At 33.8% G+C, this 20,114-nt stretch overlaps 2 protein-coding genes across 5 annotated transcripts in view; one reads left to right on the forward strand and one right to left on the reverse strand.

The window, feature by feature from the left end:
* The first annotated feature begins 979 nt into the window (after positions 1–979).
* LOC127792414 (GDSL esterase/lipase At5g55050-like) lies at positions 980–7,432 on the forward strand. Its single transcript, XM_052322897.1, has 5 exons — positions 980–1,281; positions 3,361–3,494; positions 4,932–5,168; positions 5,966–6,215; positions 7,133–7,432. The coding sequence occupies exons 1-5, from the start codon at positions 1,029–1,031 to the stop codon at positions 7,351–7,353; spliced, it is 1,095 nt and encodes a 364-aa protein (XP_052178857.1). The 5' UTR covers positions 980–1,028; the 3' UTR covers positions 7,354–7,432.
* Positions 7,433–7,507: 75 nt separating this feature from the next.
* LOC127792411 (DNA mismatch repair protein MSH5) overlaps positions 7,508–20,114 on the reverse strand; it is a 55,046-nt gene continuing 42,439 nt past the window's right edge. For 2 of the 4 annotated variants that reach the window (XM_052322886.1, XM_052322885.1), the window contains exons 13-32: positions 19,712–19,768; positions 16,036–16,113; positions 15,756–15,806; positions 15,600–15,681; positions 13,943–14,016; positions 13,752–13,851; positions 13,330–13,426; positions 13,140–13,229; positions 12,951–13,015; positions 12,781–12,839; positions 12,030–12,106; positions 11,837–11,923; positions 11,031–11,092; positions 10,875–10,936; positions 10,035–10,088; positions 9,855–9,937; positions 9,439–9,470; positions 9,336–9,359; positions 7,948–8,063; positions 7,508–7,846 (exon numbers count right to left, since the gene is read on the reverse strand). In XM_052322886.1, the coding sequence (XP_052178846.1) occupies positions 7,766–7,846; positions 7,948–8,063; positions 9,336–9,359; positions 9,439–9,470; positions 9,855–9,937; positions 10,035–10,088; positions 10,875–10,936; positions 11,031–11,092; positions 11,837–11,923; positions 12,030–12,106; positions 12,781–12,839; positions 12,951–13,015; positions 13,140–13,229; positions 13,330–13,426; positions 13,752–13,851; positions 13,943–14,016; positions 15,600–15,681; positions 15,756–15,806; positions 16,036–16,113; positions 19,712–19,768 (1,431 nt within the window). In that variant the 3' untranslated portion in view covers positions 7,508–7,765. Of the gene's footprint in view, positions 7,847–7,947; positions 8,064–9,335; positions 9,360–9,438; positions 9,471–9,854; positions 9,938–10,034; positions 10,089–10,874; positions 10,937–11,030; positions 11,093–11,836; positions 11,924–12,029; positions 12,107–12,780; positions 12,840–12,950; positions 13,016–13,139; positions 13,230–13,329; positions 13,427–13,751; positions 13,852–13,942; positions 14,017–15,599; positions 15,682–15,755; positions 15,807–16,035; positions 16,114–18,304; positions 18,350–18,445; positions 18,548–19,711; positions 19,769–20,114 lie in introns of all 4 variants that reach the window. The other 2 variants (XM_052322889.1, XM_052322887.1) reach the window with 2 other exon arrangements.

The raw sequence follows: 20,114 nt of genomic DNA on the forward strand, positions 1-20,114 counted from the left end.
GGATAATCTTTGTTTGGTGGCGTGTATTAATTTAGTGATGTGGATTACTTTTATTGGGAAGACAACTACGAGAACAATAAATAGGGACAATAGATTTGGACTCCACAATCATGTGGATTTTTAGAGAAAATTTAAGTAAATATAAGATTTTGTATAGTGATAAAATTAAGTTAATTCTAATTTAAAAGTCAAGAATTCAAAATTTGTTGATAGAGTTTATTTTAATGTTTTGAAATAAAATAATAATTAATTACAAAAAAAAAAGTAATACAACTTCGACTCATATACCAATGATATAACAAACTTTAAATGTTAATAAATTTACATTTAAAGTAATAGTTTTTCTAAATGAATTCAAAAGGTAACGCTGATAAAGATTTTCTTTGACGATTGTACATATTTTCTCTCTTAATGTTAGAAAAATTATATATTTTTATTAATTATTTAAATATTTTAATTTAATTTTTTATCGTGAGACTCAGGATATACCCTAATCTCAAGTTATAGACTTTTTTCTGATTACTTTTAATGATATTTTTAGTTATAAAAAATATATTTCTTAAATAATCTTATTGTTATATAAAAATATTTTTTAAAAATAAATTATAACTATTAAATCCACTTAATGTATTTTTATTTAAATTAATTTATACAAACAAAATATAAAAGGAGATCACACATAACGTGACAAGTCACTCATAAATTGTCAAAGGGATGGGGCCCACAGCCCCAGTCAAACTCAACACGTCCGGATCCGGCTTTCACATTTCCGCCACGCGCAAGTCCAGCACCGACCGCAATTATTTTTCTAAAAATATTTAATTTTAAAAGATATCATTTATATTAAGAGAAAAGCTAATAAAAAATTATTTAAAAGAGTCTGACAACTATTTTTATTTTATTATTTTATTTTATTTTATTTTGCTTTGCTGGCCTTTATAAAGGGCTATGTTCTATCCACTTCAGCTCCACTCAGCACCGCCAACGCCAAGGCCTTGGTTTCGGTTTCGATTCGGTTTCAGGAAGGAATGGGAACGGCTTTCTGTCTCTGGTTCCTCTGCTTCCTGGACTTGGTCTTCATCTTCTCCGATACTCTCGCCGGAGCTCAACCACAAGTTCCGGCCGTTTACGTGTTCGGCGACTCCCTGGTGGACGTCGGCAACAACAATCACCTGAAGCTCTCGCTCGCCAAAGCCGATTTCCCGCACAACGGCGTCGACTATCCCGGCAAGAAGCCGACAGGACGCTTCAGCAACGGCAAGAATATTGCCGATTTTCTAGGTAATTCTCGATCGGCCTGACCTGTAGAAATTACAACTTCAGATTAAAGTTAACTTTAATTACTGCATTCACTTTCTTAATATCTTTTCGATCGAGTTAGTTCGATCGGACTTTATGATTCGACGGGGAATCTTGGATGGATGATTGATTTCTTTATACTTTTCGCATATATAATTCCGCGCCTTCTTTCTCTTTGCCTTTTTACTTTTATTGTTGCTTTTACGTTGAGTTCCTGCAGCAATCGCGTTGAGTGAACATTTCTGTCTCCTCAAATTCTCGTACTCGTAGCATACCCCCCCCCGCTCTCTCTCTCTCTCTCTCTCTCTCTCTCTCTCTCTCTCGTGATGTGATCATCTGTAACTGTAACAGCAGATAAATTATTATGCGGCGCGTTTATCACTACTTATTGTTAAAAATCAATATAAAAGAATATTGAATTTTGTATTTAATAAAATTATTAAATTAAGTTATAGAATAAAATCAAAAAATCATTGTTTATTTACTTCGTTGTTCAATAAATGATGTCGATCTGAGTTTTTAAGCTGCTATTAGCTGTTGAATGAATCTCACCAGAATTTTCACTTGAGTTCATTTCGGTCACAGGAATTTTCATTAACAAACTTTGCAGTTTTACTTGATCATTTATTTTTCCTTTTCTCTTCTAATTTCTTCTCTTTCTAAACATACGTCATCATTTCATTGAATTGTTCTAGGGATGTCTTTGTATCGCTGTTTTTGTGTGTGGTTGTGGGGTCCTCATTGACTGTACCTTTTCATGTTTAGTTAATCAGTTATTGTTTTTTTATCAAAAAAGAGTCACTGAATAGTATATAAATTTTAAAAATTGATGGGAGTGATAGTTTTAGTGACATGAATGTTGGAATATATAGAGAAAAATCTTGTCTTCAAGGATGAAGTAAATTTATTAAGCTACCTTTAAAGAACAACTCATGTATTTGCATGTGTCTTGTTGACAAATAATAAAAAGGTGATTGTCATTTTATTTAACTCAAATTTAAAAGATGAGTCAATAAAATTCAATTCTCGAGTCTTAATAATAAAAAATTTAGTCTTTATAGTAGAAATTCAGAGTTATCTCTATTTGATCAAATTAATTCTTTGTCAATTCAAGATAATCGAGCTTGAGAACCTCAAATATAACTCTTGAATATCTCGATACACTTCACTTTAATATGACCTCTATTAGCAAAGTTCGATGTCATCTCAATCCGACCCAACAAATTCTTAGTTAGTTCAAGATAATCGTTTGTAGGAACTTCGAAGTTAACTCCGAATATCTCAACTCACTTCGTTTATAACTAAATTATATGACTTATAAGTGTTCGTTATACTCTTATCATTCACTCTATATTAACTTTAACTTGAGCATCAAATGCATACTAGCAGAATTAGTCTTGCTCTTCTTTCTGTAAATGTTCACATCGAAACAAACCTTAATGATCGACCCTAACCACCCTCAACAACCATCTTCTCTCATATTTAGGTCCTTGTTGGTCTCTCACAATAAGACTATCTTAGGTGTAAGGGTAAAGTGTGTAATAATGATGATGTAATCGAAGCCTACATGTGTAATACCGATCAATCCCATAGATAGTATCTAGGCATAGTTGAAAAGGTTATCATGAACTCATCTTTGTAAAACTTAAAACTTAATGGGTTGGGTTTATTCCATTTGCGTCACTTGACCATATATCGTATAGAAATTAGGCCTGCTGCTTCTCCATTACTTATTTATAAAGCCACATGAGTTTTTATAAAAATAATTCAAATTACTAGAAATTTAAGTAAAATTTAGTCAATATATAGTTATATAAATCATTAAACATCATCATTATTAAAAAAAGCAAAAAATCACAATTACGTGACTTTAGCAATACTATTTTTGCATAAACTTTTGTAAGTATTTTTTTCTGGTAAAATATTTATGATCTAAGATTAGTGCAATTATGTTTTTTCCCCTTGTTTTTTTTTCTTTTTTTAGATCAAAAGTTTTATTCAAGATGGAAATTTATTGAGAAAATAGTTTATTTATTTGGAAACTAATTAATTGTTGGGCAGCTGAGAAAGTGGGATTACAGACTTCACCACCATATCTTGCATCGAAATCTAACAAGAGCGGCGGGTTTCCGATCACCGGCGTTAGCTTTGCCTCGGGAGGTGCCGGAATCTTCAACGGCACCGACGAACGATATGTAAGTCAAAATCAACTCAATTTTGTGTCTTTTTCTTCTATTCCCGGACTTTTAGAATATACTGATGCAATGGGACCTTACTTGGCTATCAAAAACGCGTTGCGCACTTAGCCATAAATCAGGTAAAAATATTAAGTAAATGAGGCCGTAGTGAAATTACTACTATATTGCTTGATGCATGGCTTGACTTCTCAAATTCAAAATTTTCTAGGCAGAGTCGTTCACTGTCCTATTTGATCCCAGGAAGCTGTTAAAAGTAATTTATCAGATTTCTAAAATTTAGTGATGTGATATTTATTGGTCTAAATAAATATTTAACGAGTTGGGTCAGGTGGGCGCATGAGCCTCCTAACCCAAGAAATTGTTATTCCTACAAAAATATAATTATTTAATTACACCTTAAATTCTTATGTCATAATTACATAAAGAGTAAAGTGTTATCAATAAATTATTTAGTGGTATGGTAACACACCCATACCCATAGTTGGCATGAAAAATGTTTAAATTCAAAAATAAAGTATAATAAACATACATTGATTAGTAATATATTTAATATTTTTTAATCATTAAGCAACTTAGCACCTACCCAATAGCAAATACCTATTAATTTCTTTTTAAAGAAAAGAGGCAGTGTCATAGAATTAAGGATAAATTTAAATTTTTAAAAAGTTATTAGCATTAATGTTATCAAAAACATATATTGAAATTTTCTCCCATTATCATTTTATTTTTTTTTCCTCCCAAATTGGGAGTGATAAAACATAAAAGGCATATAGAACGAATAGATGAAAATTATTATTATTATCAATTTTCATTTTATTTTATTTTATTACTAAAGTTTCCTCCATATGAGAAGAACCTTATTTCATTCATTTTCATTTGTTCCACCAAATGATGAGATCCAAATAGGATTGAATTCCACATCAATATATAACATATATGTTGAAGAGATTTAGGAAATTAGGACATATTAGTTAGTCTAAGAAATTTAAAAGACAACTCCAATCGATATTTTTATATTTTAAAAAGACATAGCATTTATTTTTAAAACATTTAAAAATTCTCAAAAGTAATGTTTTATAAAAAAACAAAAATTATTTCGTGAAACTAAATAAACACTTAGGTGGCATTACGTACAAAAAAAAAATTTGGTATTATAATATATAATATATAATTTTTATTATATATAAACACAACAATGTTACTTTTTTAAGATTTTAATTCATATTCTTTCATGCACGCCAAACACAAGAATTTTATTTTTTTTCTTGAATATAATTTTCAAAAAATAATATTTAAAAAAATAAAAATTAAGAATACACCAAATGCCACGTTAAATTGTGGTGATTTCTTTTTCTAAATCCCAGTTATGTTGCAGCGTAACATTCTCGTTTGTTTCCCCACCCTGACCCTCCTCATTTATTTATCTATATGCAGAGACAATCGATTCCGTTAACGAAGCAAATAGAGTACCACTCGATTGTGTACGAGAATCTGGTACAAGAGCTGGGATCCGGGCCTGCGCTGGACCACCTATCGAGGTCCCTCTTCACCGTCGTGATTGGGAGCAACGATCTGCTCGGCTACTTCAAATCTGGGTCCGATCTTCCCAAGAAGACCCCGCCACAGCAGTACGTCGATTCCATGGCCCTCACCCTAAAACAAGGCCTAAAGGTACACCTTGCCTAATATTATCTTTTTGTATTTAACATTAACATGATTTTATAACTTAATCAAAATTATTTTTTTATTTTTAATTCTAATTAAAAGAATTTGATAACAACTGTCTTTAAAAACTTGATGGTAAAATACTATTGAAATATGATTCCATATTTATATTCAAATATTCTTTTTTTTTCTCATATTAGAATAGAAAGGCCGAATAAAAGTTGAATAACACAGTCAAAATTTTTCTTATTTTTGAAATTGTTTATTAATTTTTTTTTAAGTTTTTACCTATTTATCTCCTAATTTTGAAATCTATTATCATGTTACATTGTCACTATTTTTTTATTAAAATTATACCATAACTGTCGCGTACACTATGAATTTGAAATAATAAGAAATGAATTTTTGAAAATTAAAATTTTTAGAATAATTCAAAATCAAACTAATTAAAAGTGACATTTTTTTTTGGATGAGTTACTCGAAAAGAAAGTACTTATTCAAATAATTTACAATTAGGAAAATAATCATCATTACACTATTTTAATACTATTTTTATATAGAAATATGTAAAAAGAAAAAATCATCATCTTCTATATGGGTAATTCTAAGGCACTCCAAGGATGTCGATGCTTCTACACCCAAATTGCATCATGCTATTTTATTTTTATATTATTATATTCTTTCGTGTTACACTACACCCTTATTATTTGTGCACTGCATCTTTCATTTTAAGCCGACCCTTTTGGGCAATGATACCCAAATGCCGCAATGCCCTCTTCTTATTATTGTGTTGGTTGGATCAGCGGATGCATGATTTTGGTGCACGCAAGTATGTGATTCTTGGGGTAGGGTCAATAGGGTGTTGCCCCTCACAGAGGAATCAGAACAAGAGTGGAGAGTGCAATGAGGAAGCCAATTACTGGTCTTCTAAGTATAACGACGGCCTCAAGTTGATGCTTCAGGCGCTCAAGTCAGAGCTCAAGGACATGGACTACTCCTACGTTGACACCTACAATGTCTTTGATAGCTTTGTTCAGAGACCTACCACCTACGGTATATATACATCCTTTACTTATTCCCATGAAAATTATACATACATGGCATTAATTACTATGAGAGCGACCATTAATGGCGCCACTAATGTCATGTGTCATTTCTAAGAGTTTTACTACAGAGTCAGACGCGCTTATCGAGCGCCTTACAGAAAGGGGGCAAAAAGATAAAATTAACCCCTCAAACTTTGCAAATTTGCAAAGTATTGCCCTTGCTCTTTGCTCGTTCCCTCCCATGGCCGCACCTCCGCTGCCTTCTCTTTTTTGCGACGCCTCGTGGCCTCACGGCCGTCACCTCGCTGCCATCGCCGCCTCTTCTCGCCTCCCGACGACAGCGAGGCATCGCGAAAAGGAGAAGGCAACGGAGGCGCGGCCATGGAAGGGGAGTGAGTACAGTAAGGGCAGGGACAATGCTTTGCAAATTTGCAAAGTTTGAGGGGACAATTTTGTCTTTTTGCCCCCTTTTTGTAAGGCTCTCAGTAACCCTCTCGGGCTCCCAAGACTTTTCCCATTTTTGGTCATGGATTTGAGTTATAAAAATAATTTTCTTATATAAAAGTAAGGATAAGATTGTGGATAGCAATGAAGTAAAATTGTATACCAAAATGACACTTTTGATTCTTAGAAAAGTGAGTATTAGTAGTGACAATAAGATTATGAGAAGTCACGAGTTCGAGATATTGAACATTTTTTTAACAAAAGTAAATATGTAAGAGTACATACAAAAATAATCTTTCTAATCCTTGAAAAGCAGAAGGCCACATGTAATGAAGGAGATGCAGTTTTATAGTGTTAAAACATAAGGTTAAGTCGCTCTACTTTTTGCCTAGATTTGGTTCTTTGGCAACCAACATGCATCAGAGTGTGCATAAACATGTACTTGATAATGTGGGGACTTCTATCTTTGTTCTATTTCAGGATTTACTGAAGTGAAAGCTGCATGTTGTGGGTTGGGAAACCTAAGAGCCGAAGTTCCTTGCATACCAGTCTCCAGCTACTGCTCCAACAGAAGTGACCATGTCTTCTGGGATCTCTACCATCCCACAGAAGCAGCAGCTCGCTTTTTTATCAACACGGTTTTCAATGGATCGCAGCAGTTTGCAATCCCCATAAATGTTAGGCAGCTAATTGCCGCATAAACTTAGTGGGATAAACAACTTTATACATGTAAACGGCCTTATTTCTATATCACAGAGGATAAAACCATAGCTATTTTTTGAGACGATCCAAAGTTCAGTCGAATACATATTCATCCAAATAATTCAACCAACAATTTCTCAAATGAATTGGGCATATGGAACTATATTTTTATGCATTTATGTATGTCATCAATCAAGATAACAGATATGCCAAATTGCAAAATTCTTTGATCAGATAGAAACTGATTATACTGCTCAAATATTGATGCCAAAAGAAGAACAATTTTCGATCTTAGCAGTTCATTGCGAAAATCCTAAATGTGGAGGAAATCATGACAAGCTCCAACTTACCTGTACTCATGAATTCATAGATGGGCAAAGATGAGGGCCGCTCTCGTGTTTTCAGGAAAATTTAATGAGGAAAGATATCCTGGAAGAAGAGGTTAAGATCTCCCTTGAGAGCATCAAAGTTTAACATCTTGTCAACTGCATCCTGCATTTGGTTCAAAAAAGAAAAAAAAAAGTTTTAATATGAAAGAGATTGGAAAACTCAAATTAATAGAGCCTGAAACCCAGCTTCTGAAGACATGGCACCTGGTATTGCTGATCTTGAGCTGATATCTTCTCGTTGCGGACTCGCTCAATGTGCTTATTTGTTCCGATGGCATCTAACACGAATGCTGCTCTCTTTATAACTTCCTCAGGAACACCTGTTCAGAGCATCTATTAAACATCTTGCAATAGATGAGGAATACGAGTATTGTTATCGGATTAAACACTAACACAGTAAGCAGAATAGAGAAATACAGTTCTGACCTCACTGGGTTTTACAGGGCATTTTTAAGAGTTCCAAGAGGAAAGAAAGAAGGGGGGGGGGGGGGGGGGGGGGGGCATGCACTGAAACACTGAATAATACTGATGTGCCTGCCTGGTTTAATTCTATGCCTTGCAGAAATGACCTCATTTCGTGTGCAAGCAAACTGATATTTCCCCAGAATCTACAGTTCTCTAACAGACCATGTGGCCATCTCAACAAAACAAAACAGAAGATACAGGACAAAGGTAATACAAATGTTAATGCAATGACCTCAATGTATGTCATGCTTGCACATCATTAACAGCAGACACCTCCAAATTGTCATGTACCTAGGGTTTATTCTGGGGTTTTAAGAGATAATTGGAAGGAATTGAGGGAGATAGATCAGAAGAAATGGGGAAGGAATTCAGGAAGAACAGAGACGGGGAGAGATTAGGGAGAACCGAGAGAAAGAGAGGAAAATTGAGAGAGATAGAAACCAGATTCGTCTGAATAATACTCTTCGACGCCTTGAATTATGCTGGATCAGTCTTATATACTGATCCAAGAAGCAGTGATTTGGCACCAATAGGGCTGCCAAATATTTTAAATCAAGTACAACTGAAGGCTGTTGCCTTCTAGGTACAACTGCTGGCTAACCTCTAACAGCCTTCTAGGTACAACTGCTGGCTAACCTCTAAGTACAACCGTGTACATGCTATTGAAAGGTACAATCAAAACTAACAGCAGGTACATGACACAAATTTGTTGATCTATTTTTTTTTTTTTTTTACTTCAATATTCCTGATGCTTAGTTGTGATATAAAGAATTATGAGCATGGATTCAATTCTGTAGTTTTAGTCCATCAAGGCCTTCAGTTGACATCAGTTCCTCCACAATATTTATGACAGCTCTCTGCTACTCATATGCTTCGATCTCCTAATCTAATGTCAATAGACATTGTCATGCTAACTCCTATAACTCTGCTTATGTGATTTATGCTTCAGGCCCAAATGTTGAGTTTAACAAGCACCTGTTTAGCGATCAAAAAAATAAAGAGTACATGTCACTGTAGAGCAAATCAATATTTTGCATTGCCAATGCAATAGCAAACAAGTTGAAGAAATACAACAAAAGATGAGAGTATCCTGCCCTGAAATTCTGACCATATTATTTGGAACGTACCGGCAAGTAATGCACAATGTAACCCTGCAAGATATGAACTGAACTACGTGAGTCACTTATTTCATATATGGTATCTGCCACAGAACAAAAGATATTTACACACCGTAGCTAAGAAGTGCATGTCCAGGAACAAGCCTGCATGGAAAAAGGAGACAAGTGGATTCTATCAAACTAATTTCTTGGAATAATCACGGAGTATATCAATTACTGGTGTTAAGACATGCTAAAACTTGTCTACGAAAATATCCTCATAACCACTAGTATGGCTAACAGAACATTCAACATTTTCATGCCACCATGAAATAATCTCTCAAACTTAAACAGTGGGAAGGTTCTATAGACAATGCCGACTAATTTGACAAATGACCAATATTAGAAAACTTAAAAGAAACCACCATCTACAGAAGAGTGGGGGCAGGGGGAACGAGAGCTGAGATCTCTAATCAACAACGCTCCATGAATGCAGCATGTTTATGATAGATTTGCTTGAGAATAATTTAACAGTCAAGAATCACTTACCTGTATAGAAATACAATTTCTTCAACATCTGTATTGTCATCTGGTCTTAGCACACTCATGGTGTAATACTTAATTTTTTCAGACTGGATCAATGAATTAAATCAAAATCTCACTTTCTTAAAATAGTAATAATTTAAAAGAGCACAAAAGAACTGTGCCTGAAAGTATGCCAGTTCATACCTCCAGTAAGCAACTATCATAAAATATCTCGGTCAAATGAGTGCAGACCAAAACCTGTAAATTAGTATTGCATATTCCATTACAAGTTTCCCCACAGACAAATGTGGACATGATAATAGAATTTCTAACAGTTTTGAAGATCTAAAAATAATGACCTCTTGCTCAAGGGTAGCAATATAGATGCTGTATCTTATTTTCTTTTTATTTGATTAATTTATTTCCATGCAACTTATGCAGAATGTTGTTGTCAACAATATCAGAAATCTTTATCATACTGCTTATTGAATTATTACCATATCTTTTTTGACCATATAGAACACTGTTACACAAATGAACTGCAAAATTCACAAATCCCTTTCTTCTTTAAACCAATAATAAAAAAAAAAAACATAAGCAAGACAAAAAAGAAAGGAAGGTTCTTCATTGTTGTTTCTGTTAGCATTTTGAGCGTTGGCAATTAGTAGACAACAACTCCAAGGAAAGACCAATTTAAATATCTTGGGTCAATCATTCAAAAAGATAGGGCAGATTAATGAGGAGGTTACACATAGAATTAGGGCAGGCTGGTTAAAACGGAAAAGTGAATATGGCATTTCATGTGATGGAAAGATTCCACTAAAGCTAAAAGGAAAATTTTATAAGATAGCTATGAGAGTAGCTTTGTCATATGGCACATAATGTTGGGCAGTAAAGAACCAACATGTGCAAAATATGATCTCAGAATACTTATACTTGGATACTTCTGGGATCATGTAAACCTGATGATCTCCAGAAATTCTTTTTTAACATTTAAGTCATTATTTATGAATTCGAGTTGCTTAGCTAGTCAGAGTATCAAACCTTTGGAGGGTCGGAGCAATTGGCAAAATGATTCATAGTTCCACCCAGTAGACCTACACCATCTGAAATCAATATCATGACCTGATTACAATGGCTTCAAAGTTACATTTACTGCCTGACACATCCTGCGCACATAAGTATATTCAGAAGGCTAACCTTCAGTAAGAGTGCCTTTACCAAATTCATCCAACAAGCATAAAGATCGAGGAGTTGCATGCCTGCATTAGTTTGGATCATCAATGTTGACAAATAGATTTGAGAAAATTAGAAAATCATTTCCCATACACAATATCTGTCCATAAAAAATGAAGTAACATAGGCTGAACAGCCAAGAAAAGAATTTACTGGACTTATCACAAAAACCAAATGCCAAGGATGCAAGAAGTAGGTGTTTTCTGTATGATCACATTTTCCTTTATCTTTTTGCCTTATTACTACTTATAGTCAAGGTTTATGTGAATTCTGTTCAAATTTTAGTATCATTCTCCTCAATCAAATTTTGTTACAGAGAGAAGTAATTAACCATGTTCTACTAAGCATATGTCAAACATTAAAATGTCTTAGGATTTGTTCGCAAATTATGCCATAATTATTGTTTTGTACATTTGTTTAGTTCGAGACTATTCATAATTAAAAATATATGTCCTTGCAGTTCATAAAATATTTAATTCTGGTTGAATTTACTTCTCAATTATTTAATTATAACCTTTATGTTGAGAGATCAATACACCTTAGAAAAATAATTTTCCAATTACTAAACTTGTATAGCATTTATACTAATACCAGTTTTTGTTTCCAAACAAAAAGTTTATGCTTTTCCAATTCTTTTATCCTTTCCCTCGTGTTTCAGAAATGTCTTAGAAACATTTATGTTTTGGAGATTAAAAAAAAGCACATAGAAACTGCATTTTGATCCTTGGAGTACATTGTATTAGTTTTCAGAGGAAATTGTTGGAGTATACCTAAGCATAATTCCTACTTGATGCAGATCAATCATAAATGTTGACTGCTCAGCCATCATAAGTTTGCTTCCCATTGCACAGAATATCCTATTATTCAGAAGTCTGTTAAGTACACTTGCTTTCTTGATAAAATATTTGAGCCAAGTACAGAGAAATAAACTATCCCCAAAAGATGGAAAGGTAAGTATCAAACCTGTCAGTCAAGCCCACAGTAGCAGCATCTGCTGGCACAAAACTTCCAATGTGGGAAAGGAAAACAATTAAAGCTACCTGAAAAAACATCTCACAGAGCATATTTTTAAGTTTGTGATTGAAGTTTATATTAGCATCCATACACCAGTGGCAGCTCATAAGTAAAATCATATAGAAGTATTGGTATCTAAATGAACTCAAGATGTCCAAAAAAAGTGATTTGAGACAAGTACAAGATTTGGTCATGGAAATTTTACAGAACATCATCATGTATTGCCTGATACTACAAAAGCATAGAATGCCTTAGTTAAATGGTAAATAACTACGGGACACCAAAGAAGTATTATTTATTTAGTTAATTGGGTCAAACATAAGAAGAAATACCAACAAAGCCATCTTATAGCCAATAACCAAAATTTTTGTGACAGGACACAGAGAATTCTATTAAATAAGGATTTCCATAGCAAGATTGTACATAGGTACCGACATAACAGAACATAAAACAGTGTAACAATCAAATGTTTGACACACAGAAAATAACTTCTCATGTCAACAGATAAAACTATTAATGATGTAACATATAGAATAAATGAACTTAAAAGGATATTTTACATAAGAACTCAAATTAGGGACTAACATGAACACCAAAGGCAATATGTAAGCATTTAGACACAACATATATCTACTGACAGATGCATGTAGAGACCTAAAAAGGCATATTCTTCTTATAGAAGAACATAACAACTATTTACCTGCTTTATGTAGATACTTTTCCCCGAATAATTGGGACCTGTAATGATGTTAACCCTTCCTGAAAATACTTGATTTTGTTAGTTTCTAAAAACATAACCAGCATGGTAGAAAAAGATAGATTTTTCTTGAGTCAAAGACAACCATATAAGGAACAGTCAACCAGAAATACCATCATGATCGATCTTTGTATCATTTGGGATGAAGGTGTCTACTGTAATTTCCTGCAAGACATGTCTGGATGAAATCGTTATTAGAAAACTATAGGTAGAGAATTTTTTTTTTTTTTTTTGTTTCCTCTTTTTTCAAAGAAAAAAATTCTATTAGAATATGACACTTCACACGGTCTATAGAGTCTAACCTTCCATTCCGTATCTCAAGCAAGTTCTCCATACTCAAAATTGGCCTCACGTAATTGTTTTGGCGTGCAACCAGTGCAAGTGATAGAAGGCTGAGGGAGTAGTGAGGAAATATGTGATGTAAAGCAATAAAAAATGCAGAAACTTCAAAGAAAAATTACAATGCCAATAAAGCACAACTAACTAAATTACCAATCAAGTTCGGCTGCAAAACTCACAGCCTTGAGAAGATGTGCTGCAAATAGAAGAATGCGTGACACCAAGTCTCTAGTAATTGCCCTCTCCATGTCTTCAAAGGAACAAAAGATCATCATCAACATGTTCTTTAAAACAGACAGAAAAAAAGGAATCATCAAATCATTACTCTTCCAATTGGTCTACAATAAGGTTATAGAAGATTTTATATTAAGAATTATCGTGGTGCATGTGCTCAGCAAAGTGGTGCATCGCTTATGGTAAAATGAATGGTAGGGCTTTCTAACCTTCTGTACAACTGCTTAGAGTTTATCAATGTTATCTCAATATATTTAATTTTTTATTCAATAAGCACACACATTTATAGAAATTGTCCTTGGGACTAACACATAGCAGGCAAGAAAATTAAACAAACACACCTAAGATTTTGTGATACATATCTCCAAGAAGGCTATCCAACTCTCTTGTCTTGGAGGTGCGATAGAAGTATTTTTTGGTGTCACCATCTTCATCTGAGAACTAAATTAAGCACATAAATTTTAGAGTTGACAAGAAAAAAATTCCCATTTACATAAACTATACGTGCAATTCATGTTATTGGTTGACTTACTACAAATTCAAAATCTTGAAGACTTGCTAGTGTAGTTTCAGTAAGTTTTTCTCCAAAAATGCACATCAGGTATCCTACAAATGAGCAAACAAAAATCTAATAACAATCAAACATACTGAAGCTTGCTTGAAGCAACTGATATGGGCACCTTAGCTAATTCCTTGAGAATAATAATGAGAACACAAAAGAGAGGAAAAGATAAAATGTCATAAAAATTTCCTAACACAATAAGAATATACAAGTAAACTTTTGATGTTGTGCTTAGGAATAATCAGTAGTCCAAAAAAGGGTGAAAAGCAAAGTACCAGGTCTAGAATTCTGGTTTGAATTACTTTTGCAATACATATTCATAATTTGACGGCCATTATGTAGAAACTCAAAAATATATTTACATGAGGGCTACAAAAACCCTACGATCCTAGCCCTTGAATATATTATGATCTTATTTAATCTAGATCTTTCAACCTAATTAAAAGACACATGATTATATGTGTTAAATTGTTAACCATCTCATCTAAATGCTTAAACTCTTAGATAGAGGGTTAACTTTATCTTTCATATTATTATTTTACTCTCAACATGCCCCCTCATGTGTGGCCACGCTTGACTCTAAAACTGGTCCAAACACGTGTAACTAATTAAATATTGGGCTAGAGGTCGAATTTGAAATCAAGACCTTTGCCTACTTTAATACCATGTTAACTTGTTAGCCACCATCTCATCTAAAAGCTTAAGCTCTTAGATAGAAGGTTAATTGTATCTTTTATATTACAATTTTACTCTCAACAATATGGATTTTAGTTTACCAATCATCTCAAAAGAAGAAATACTATCCTCATGTTGCTGTTGCAGCAAAGAAGAACAAGAAGAGAAAAATGCCTGTATTTAGTCTGCTCTTGGTTGGAGTCAGTCTGGCAAAGTCTCAGAATTTTTCCCCATGAATACAATGACTGAAGAAATCTACAATCTCTCTCCATTTTCTCAATTTGGGAAATCACCCCCTGGACCACAAGGCCAACCACCATAATACAGACAGCAAATTGGCCACATTTTAACCTAAAATATTGCACATGTAGAACCAGATAGCAATACTACCCAATCCTATATCCTCACCTACTAAGAGCCTAAAATAAAACTACTTTTTGTGCAATCAAGATCAATAGTATCATATGATTCCAAGATCCAGATCAAGATTTTGATATCTATGCCTAGGAAACTATTTACGTTTTTAGTTTCACCACACAGTATTAGCATAAATACCAATGTTTCAGTCATACTAGAAAATCCATAATTTCAGACATTCATTAGCATCCACAATGCTGTCACTGAGACAATATGCTGCCCTATCTGCTTATCTAGAACACCTACACTTATTTCCTAACAGATTCATCTGTAAGATATCATACAATATTCTTCAATATAATGCAAAGGATCCAAGTGCTGCACTTGAAGAGTGAATATTTTGTCAGCAATTATTGAATGCCATTTTATTATACATAAAAAGGAAGGTTACAAGAACCAAAGAAATAAAGTAACAAGAGAAACAAAGCTGGACACTCTGGACCTAGTCAAAATCTGGAAACCTTGATCAATATGTAGATGGAATCATCCATTAAACTTTTGTAAATTTTTAAAATGGTATTGAAATATAACCAACCTATTTGATGTATATAAACAATGGAAGGAAGAAACTTTTCTCCAGACATACTAGGAAGTCTATCAAGTTCCAATGACAAAACCTGTAAAGCACTGGTTTCATTAAAACATATGTGGACTCAATTCCATTTTGTGGATCAATTCAGTCTGCAACTACCTCTTCCAGAAATTCTGGTAATTCCTCATATATTTGCCTCAGCTCATCCAACTAATGTTCAACATGAAGAAATGATTTGTCAGTGGTGAAAACAAAAGGCAGCCGCAATTAATAATAGAACACAAACCAAATATTACAAGGGACCTCACACCAGGAGTAAGCTAAACTTCTGTATTTCATAATTGGAACAAAATAAGAGAATATGGGAAGCACCGAGACACCAAAAAATCCTTTTAAGGGGCTTTAATTCATGAAATAAGCACACAGCAAGATTTATTACCTCATCGCAAAACCCATCCTTCACCAATGTCTCATAACCTTTGTCCTTGCTTCTGTTTACATCAATAACACCAATTGCCTACACAAACAGACAAGTAAAAGAAAAATTTTATAACACAACCAAAAAAGAAAAGCAATAACAAATAAAGAACAAACTACTAGGAAAATGAAAAAAATTAATAAATCTCAAAAACAATAAAACACAGTACTTCATAAATGAAGCCCTTTTTAACTGGATATCATCTGAGAAAGCAATTGCAAGAAATCTTATGGTCTATGTGGTGCTGAAGACAGCAAGTATGCTCAAGTGGTTCCTGTTGTATTAATTTTGATGGTGTTTTGATGATAAACATTGTTTACACAAAACTTTAATAAATAGAATTGAAACATTCATTTTGATCTTGTATTTCAAAGACAAATGTCAAAACTGTCGACTAAATGATTTTACCTGTCAACCGATTGTTGTATTATCTCTTTGACAAAGTTTTTCAAAGTTAAATTTGTCGACCAGTCTTTGCATACTGTTGACAGATCTCCAAAACTGTCGATCGATTCTTTAAACAGTCAACCATTCAAAATACATGCTCTCAATTGTTTGCTGTCGACAATTTCTATAACATTTACAGTTAAAAGTTTCATTAAATTGTTGATTGGTTTTACTATACTATTGACCTACCTGACCAAAAATTAAAAAAATTTGTCGACCGATTGTCAAACCAATCGACCGTTTTGTTGTAAAAATTTAAACCGCTAATTGTACTTAATCACTAGGTTAACTTAGTTTTTTTACTCTAACGGCTAGAACTTTCAAATGGACGACGAAGCCTATAAATTTGAAGCTCAAAGGAGAGAAGTTGACTATTGGGCTTTCAAATTTCAGATAATATATTCTCAAGTGACATTGTGCTTCAATTTTTCACTCTTGTTCTCTGTCAAGGTTCTTTTTTTTATTGTAATTTCTTTTCAAAGCCTTGTATTAGCTAGATTTCTGAGAGAGTGGTGTGTTTTTGATAGTTGTTATTCTTGTTATCTTTCTTGTATTGTATACTTCCTAGCAAGTTGTGCTAGAAGAACTAGCTTGTGTGCTAGTTGGTTTAATAGGTTGTGGTTTGCAACCTGAAGCTTATTTAGTGGATTTCAAAATCTCTAGATAAGAGCTAGAGTAGTGGATGTAGGCTGGGTTGAACCAAACCACTCTAAAATTGTTGTCTCTTGTGCATTTTCATCTTTTCTATCTTGGTATTACTTATCTCACTTCAAAGATTACTGTTTTGTTGACAAAATCTTGATACTTTTTAGAAAATTTTCAGAACAAACAATTTTTACAAGCACCCAATTCACCTCCCCTCTGGGGTGTGTGGTTCCATACTACTGTATCATTCTAACAGTTCCCTCTTGGGCCTAAAATAAAATGGTAGAACAGGTGGACAGCATGTTTAGGTTGACATATCACATAGAGAGGGAAAAAAGAAGTGTGGCAAAGGGTGAATGACAGAAATTTAAATAAAAATTTACGGCTGCTTCTAACATTTATTCCATTTCTTCTTAATATTAGCCAAACCACTGGTTTACAACAAATCATACACTGAAACTTGTAAAGAAAGTAGAGGAAAAGATCTTTACAAAGCCAAGAACATAGATATTGGTTGCCATAGAACAGTAGAAACTGGTACAGAAATCCCGAGAAAGAGTTGGCATGTTAACTTCTCATTGAAACAGTAGTTAATGACATCAAGCAGAAGCTCTTAATAACCTGCTAACTATTCAGAGCAAGTCCTGCAAACTGCTGGACATAATTAATAACTGAAAAATGTGCATATGCTTTACCCGCATGGGCCATACCCGCAACCCTAGACCTTTTCACAGTTTCAGACTTTTTTACTCTTAAGGATTATTAAGGAAAAAAACTATGACCAAATTTAATCAATACAAAAACTTTAAGCTTTCCTTCTTTTCTTATTTTTCCCTCTTTCTTACATCAAACAAAAAATTCTTATAAACAATTAGAGATAATATCAAAAGCATACTTTCAAACTAGAGTTGTTACTAAATCAAATGGACATTAGTTGTACATGAGCAGTAGTAGTACTTCCATAGCAGACAGAACCAGTAAAGCAGGCAGATTTTCAAGCATCTCATTAAGATATTGGCTGGTTTTGAACCCAGATTAAAAGATAAAACTGTAAGAAAGCTTTCTTGACAGATGAATCTGGCTGTATCAAAATTACAATACAGCTCAACAAAATGTTTATGGAATTAAGATAACTAACCAACTCATATACATAAGCCAATTCCATTGAGATAAATGAACCGGCCTGCAAATGAATTTCAACATGTAGAAAAGTAACATTTCTGGAGAATATTAACATGATGTGAAATTCTAGAACTGCTACAACTGATGGCATTCATACTTTTTCAACAATGTCCAAATTCAAAGTCTTCACTTGTTCTGAAAGGTTTCCAGAAATGCCAACTTCAAATATCATGTTCACGTGCAGGAGTGAAGAGATGCTCTACAAGTGTAGAATGGATTACTTTTCCAGTTCTATTGCTCAAGTAGATGATATAAACATTCAACTTGCAGATATCAAATTGATCAGTTCAAATTGTTGATGCCTATAATTATAAGCTTTTTTGCAGTTTTCACAAGTAGCAAGCTCTTAATCTACTGAAGTTTGTTTTCTCATCTCCTGAAAAAAGCCACAAAAGAAGTAATATTCAGAAGAAAAACAAAGACTACCATCTATAGGGAATATACAATCTAAAAAATCCAGTCTCATTCATGTGAGCCAAAACACATAGTTCAATGCCCTCCTTTTTCTTTTTTCTTTTTTTGAAATAAGTGAGCACAAATATGATATTAATAAAACTAAAAGAGAAATACAACAATCCTTAGAAAAACACTGACACCCCCCCCCCCCCCCCCCGCCCCCCCAAACACCAGCCATTAGGGAGACCTGGACAACCCAAACTGCCTTCATAACTAACCAGCCTAGTAGAGAGAGAAGAACTTATCGGCCAAGAACTGAAGCAAACATGATGACATGGTACCCAGAGTAAGGAAAAGATGGCTCCACAGCCCTAACCCAAGCCACTAACTAGGCTAGCACCAAGTTAAAGATATCAACCGCACTAGACCCCCGATCCTTGAAGACTAACCTGTTATGCTCCAGCCACACTGTCCATAGCGCCACATGAAAAAGAGACTTCCATATCTTCCTTTGCACTTTACCCCAAGCAAAATAATCCCTCTGATCAAATAGACCGCCAACCGAGCTCGGACAAACCCACTCATAACCCCACCATCTAAAAATTTAATTCATTTTCTTTTTTCAAATCAATTACAAGATAGGAAGACATAATTCATTTTCTTAAGTGAAATTTTAAGGAAAGTAAAGTTGGAGGTGCCAAATTTGGAAGCAGTTGGAAGTGCCAATGGCCAACAAGATGTGAGCTGAATATCAAAGCGAAAGTACCACCATGAATTCCTTAAAAGCTCAATTATTTGAAAGAAAACTTAGTCCCTCTTCACTTCCCACCCTTGACATGAAAGGAAACTGTTCTCTGAACAAACTATAGATATATGAGAATTGCCAGATCAAGAGTAATGGTTAACATTTTTCTATCAGCTTAGAGTTAGAACATATAGCACATGCAGAACATAGAGGAAACTATACCTTCAAAAAAGATGTCCAATCACCAGTTGTACATGCAGAACTTGGGGAATTGAATTTCTTCCACATGCAAAATAGAAATAGTGTTCCAATAAAACATAGATTCATGATAAAAAGCAGAATGCGAAAACCTTTCAGACGCATCATTTTGAATGAAACAGAAACATATAACTGTTAGTTATGTGCTATGACAGCAAACTTAGGCAAAGCCAGAGTATAGAAAATGTCTCATTTCAAAGAAATTAACAAATAATGATGATGATGATAAAGGCAATAAAAAAATTGTGAGACCTTTAAACTGATTTCAAAGTCTGCAGACGCTCAAAAAAGAGGGGAAAAAATATCAGGGAAAAAAAGTTAGCAGTTCAGATGTGATAAACTGAAAAGTGTGTTCAGAAATATTGTC

This window comes from Diospyros lotus, chromosome 15 (assembly GCF_014633365.1).
Source record: "Diospyros lotus cultivar Yz01 chromosome 15, ASM1463336v1, whole genome shotgun sequence".
Classification (NCBI taxonomy): Eukaryota; Viridiplantae; Streptophyta; class Magnoliopsida; order Ericales; family Ebenaceae; genus Diospyros; species Diospyros lotus.

Excerpts from the sequence above, each read along its gene's own strand:
- LOC127792414 (XM_052322897.1), top strand. The coding sequence starts at position 1,029 with ATGGGAACGGCTTTCTGTCTCTGGTTCCTCTGCTTCCTGGACTTGGTC. Across the intron at positions 3,495-4,931 it reads ACGGCACCGACGAACGATAT|AGACAATCGATTCCGTTAAC; the intron begins GTAAGTCAAAAT and ends ATCTATATGCAG. Across the intron at positions 5,169-5,965 it reads CCCTAAAACAAGGCCTAAAG|CGGATGCATGATTTTGGTGC; the intron begins GTACACCTTGCC and ends TGGTTGGATCAG.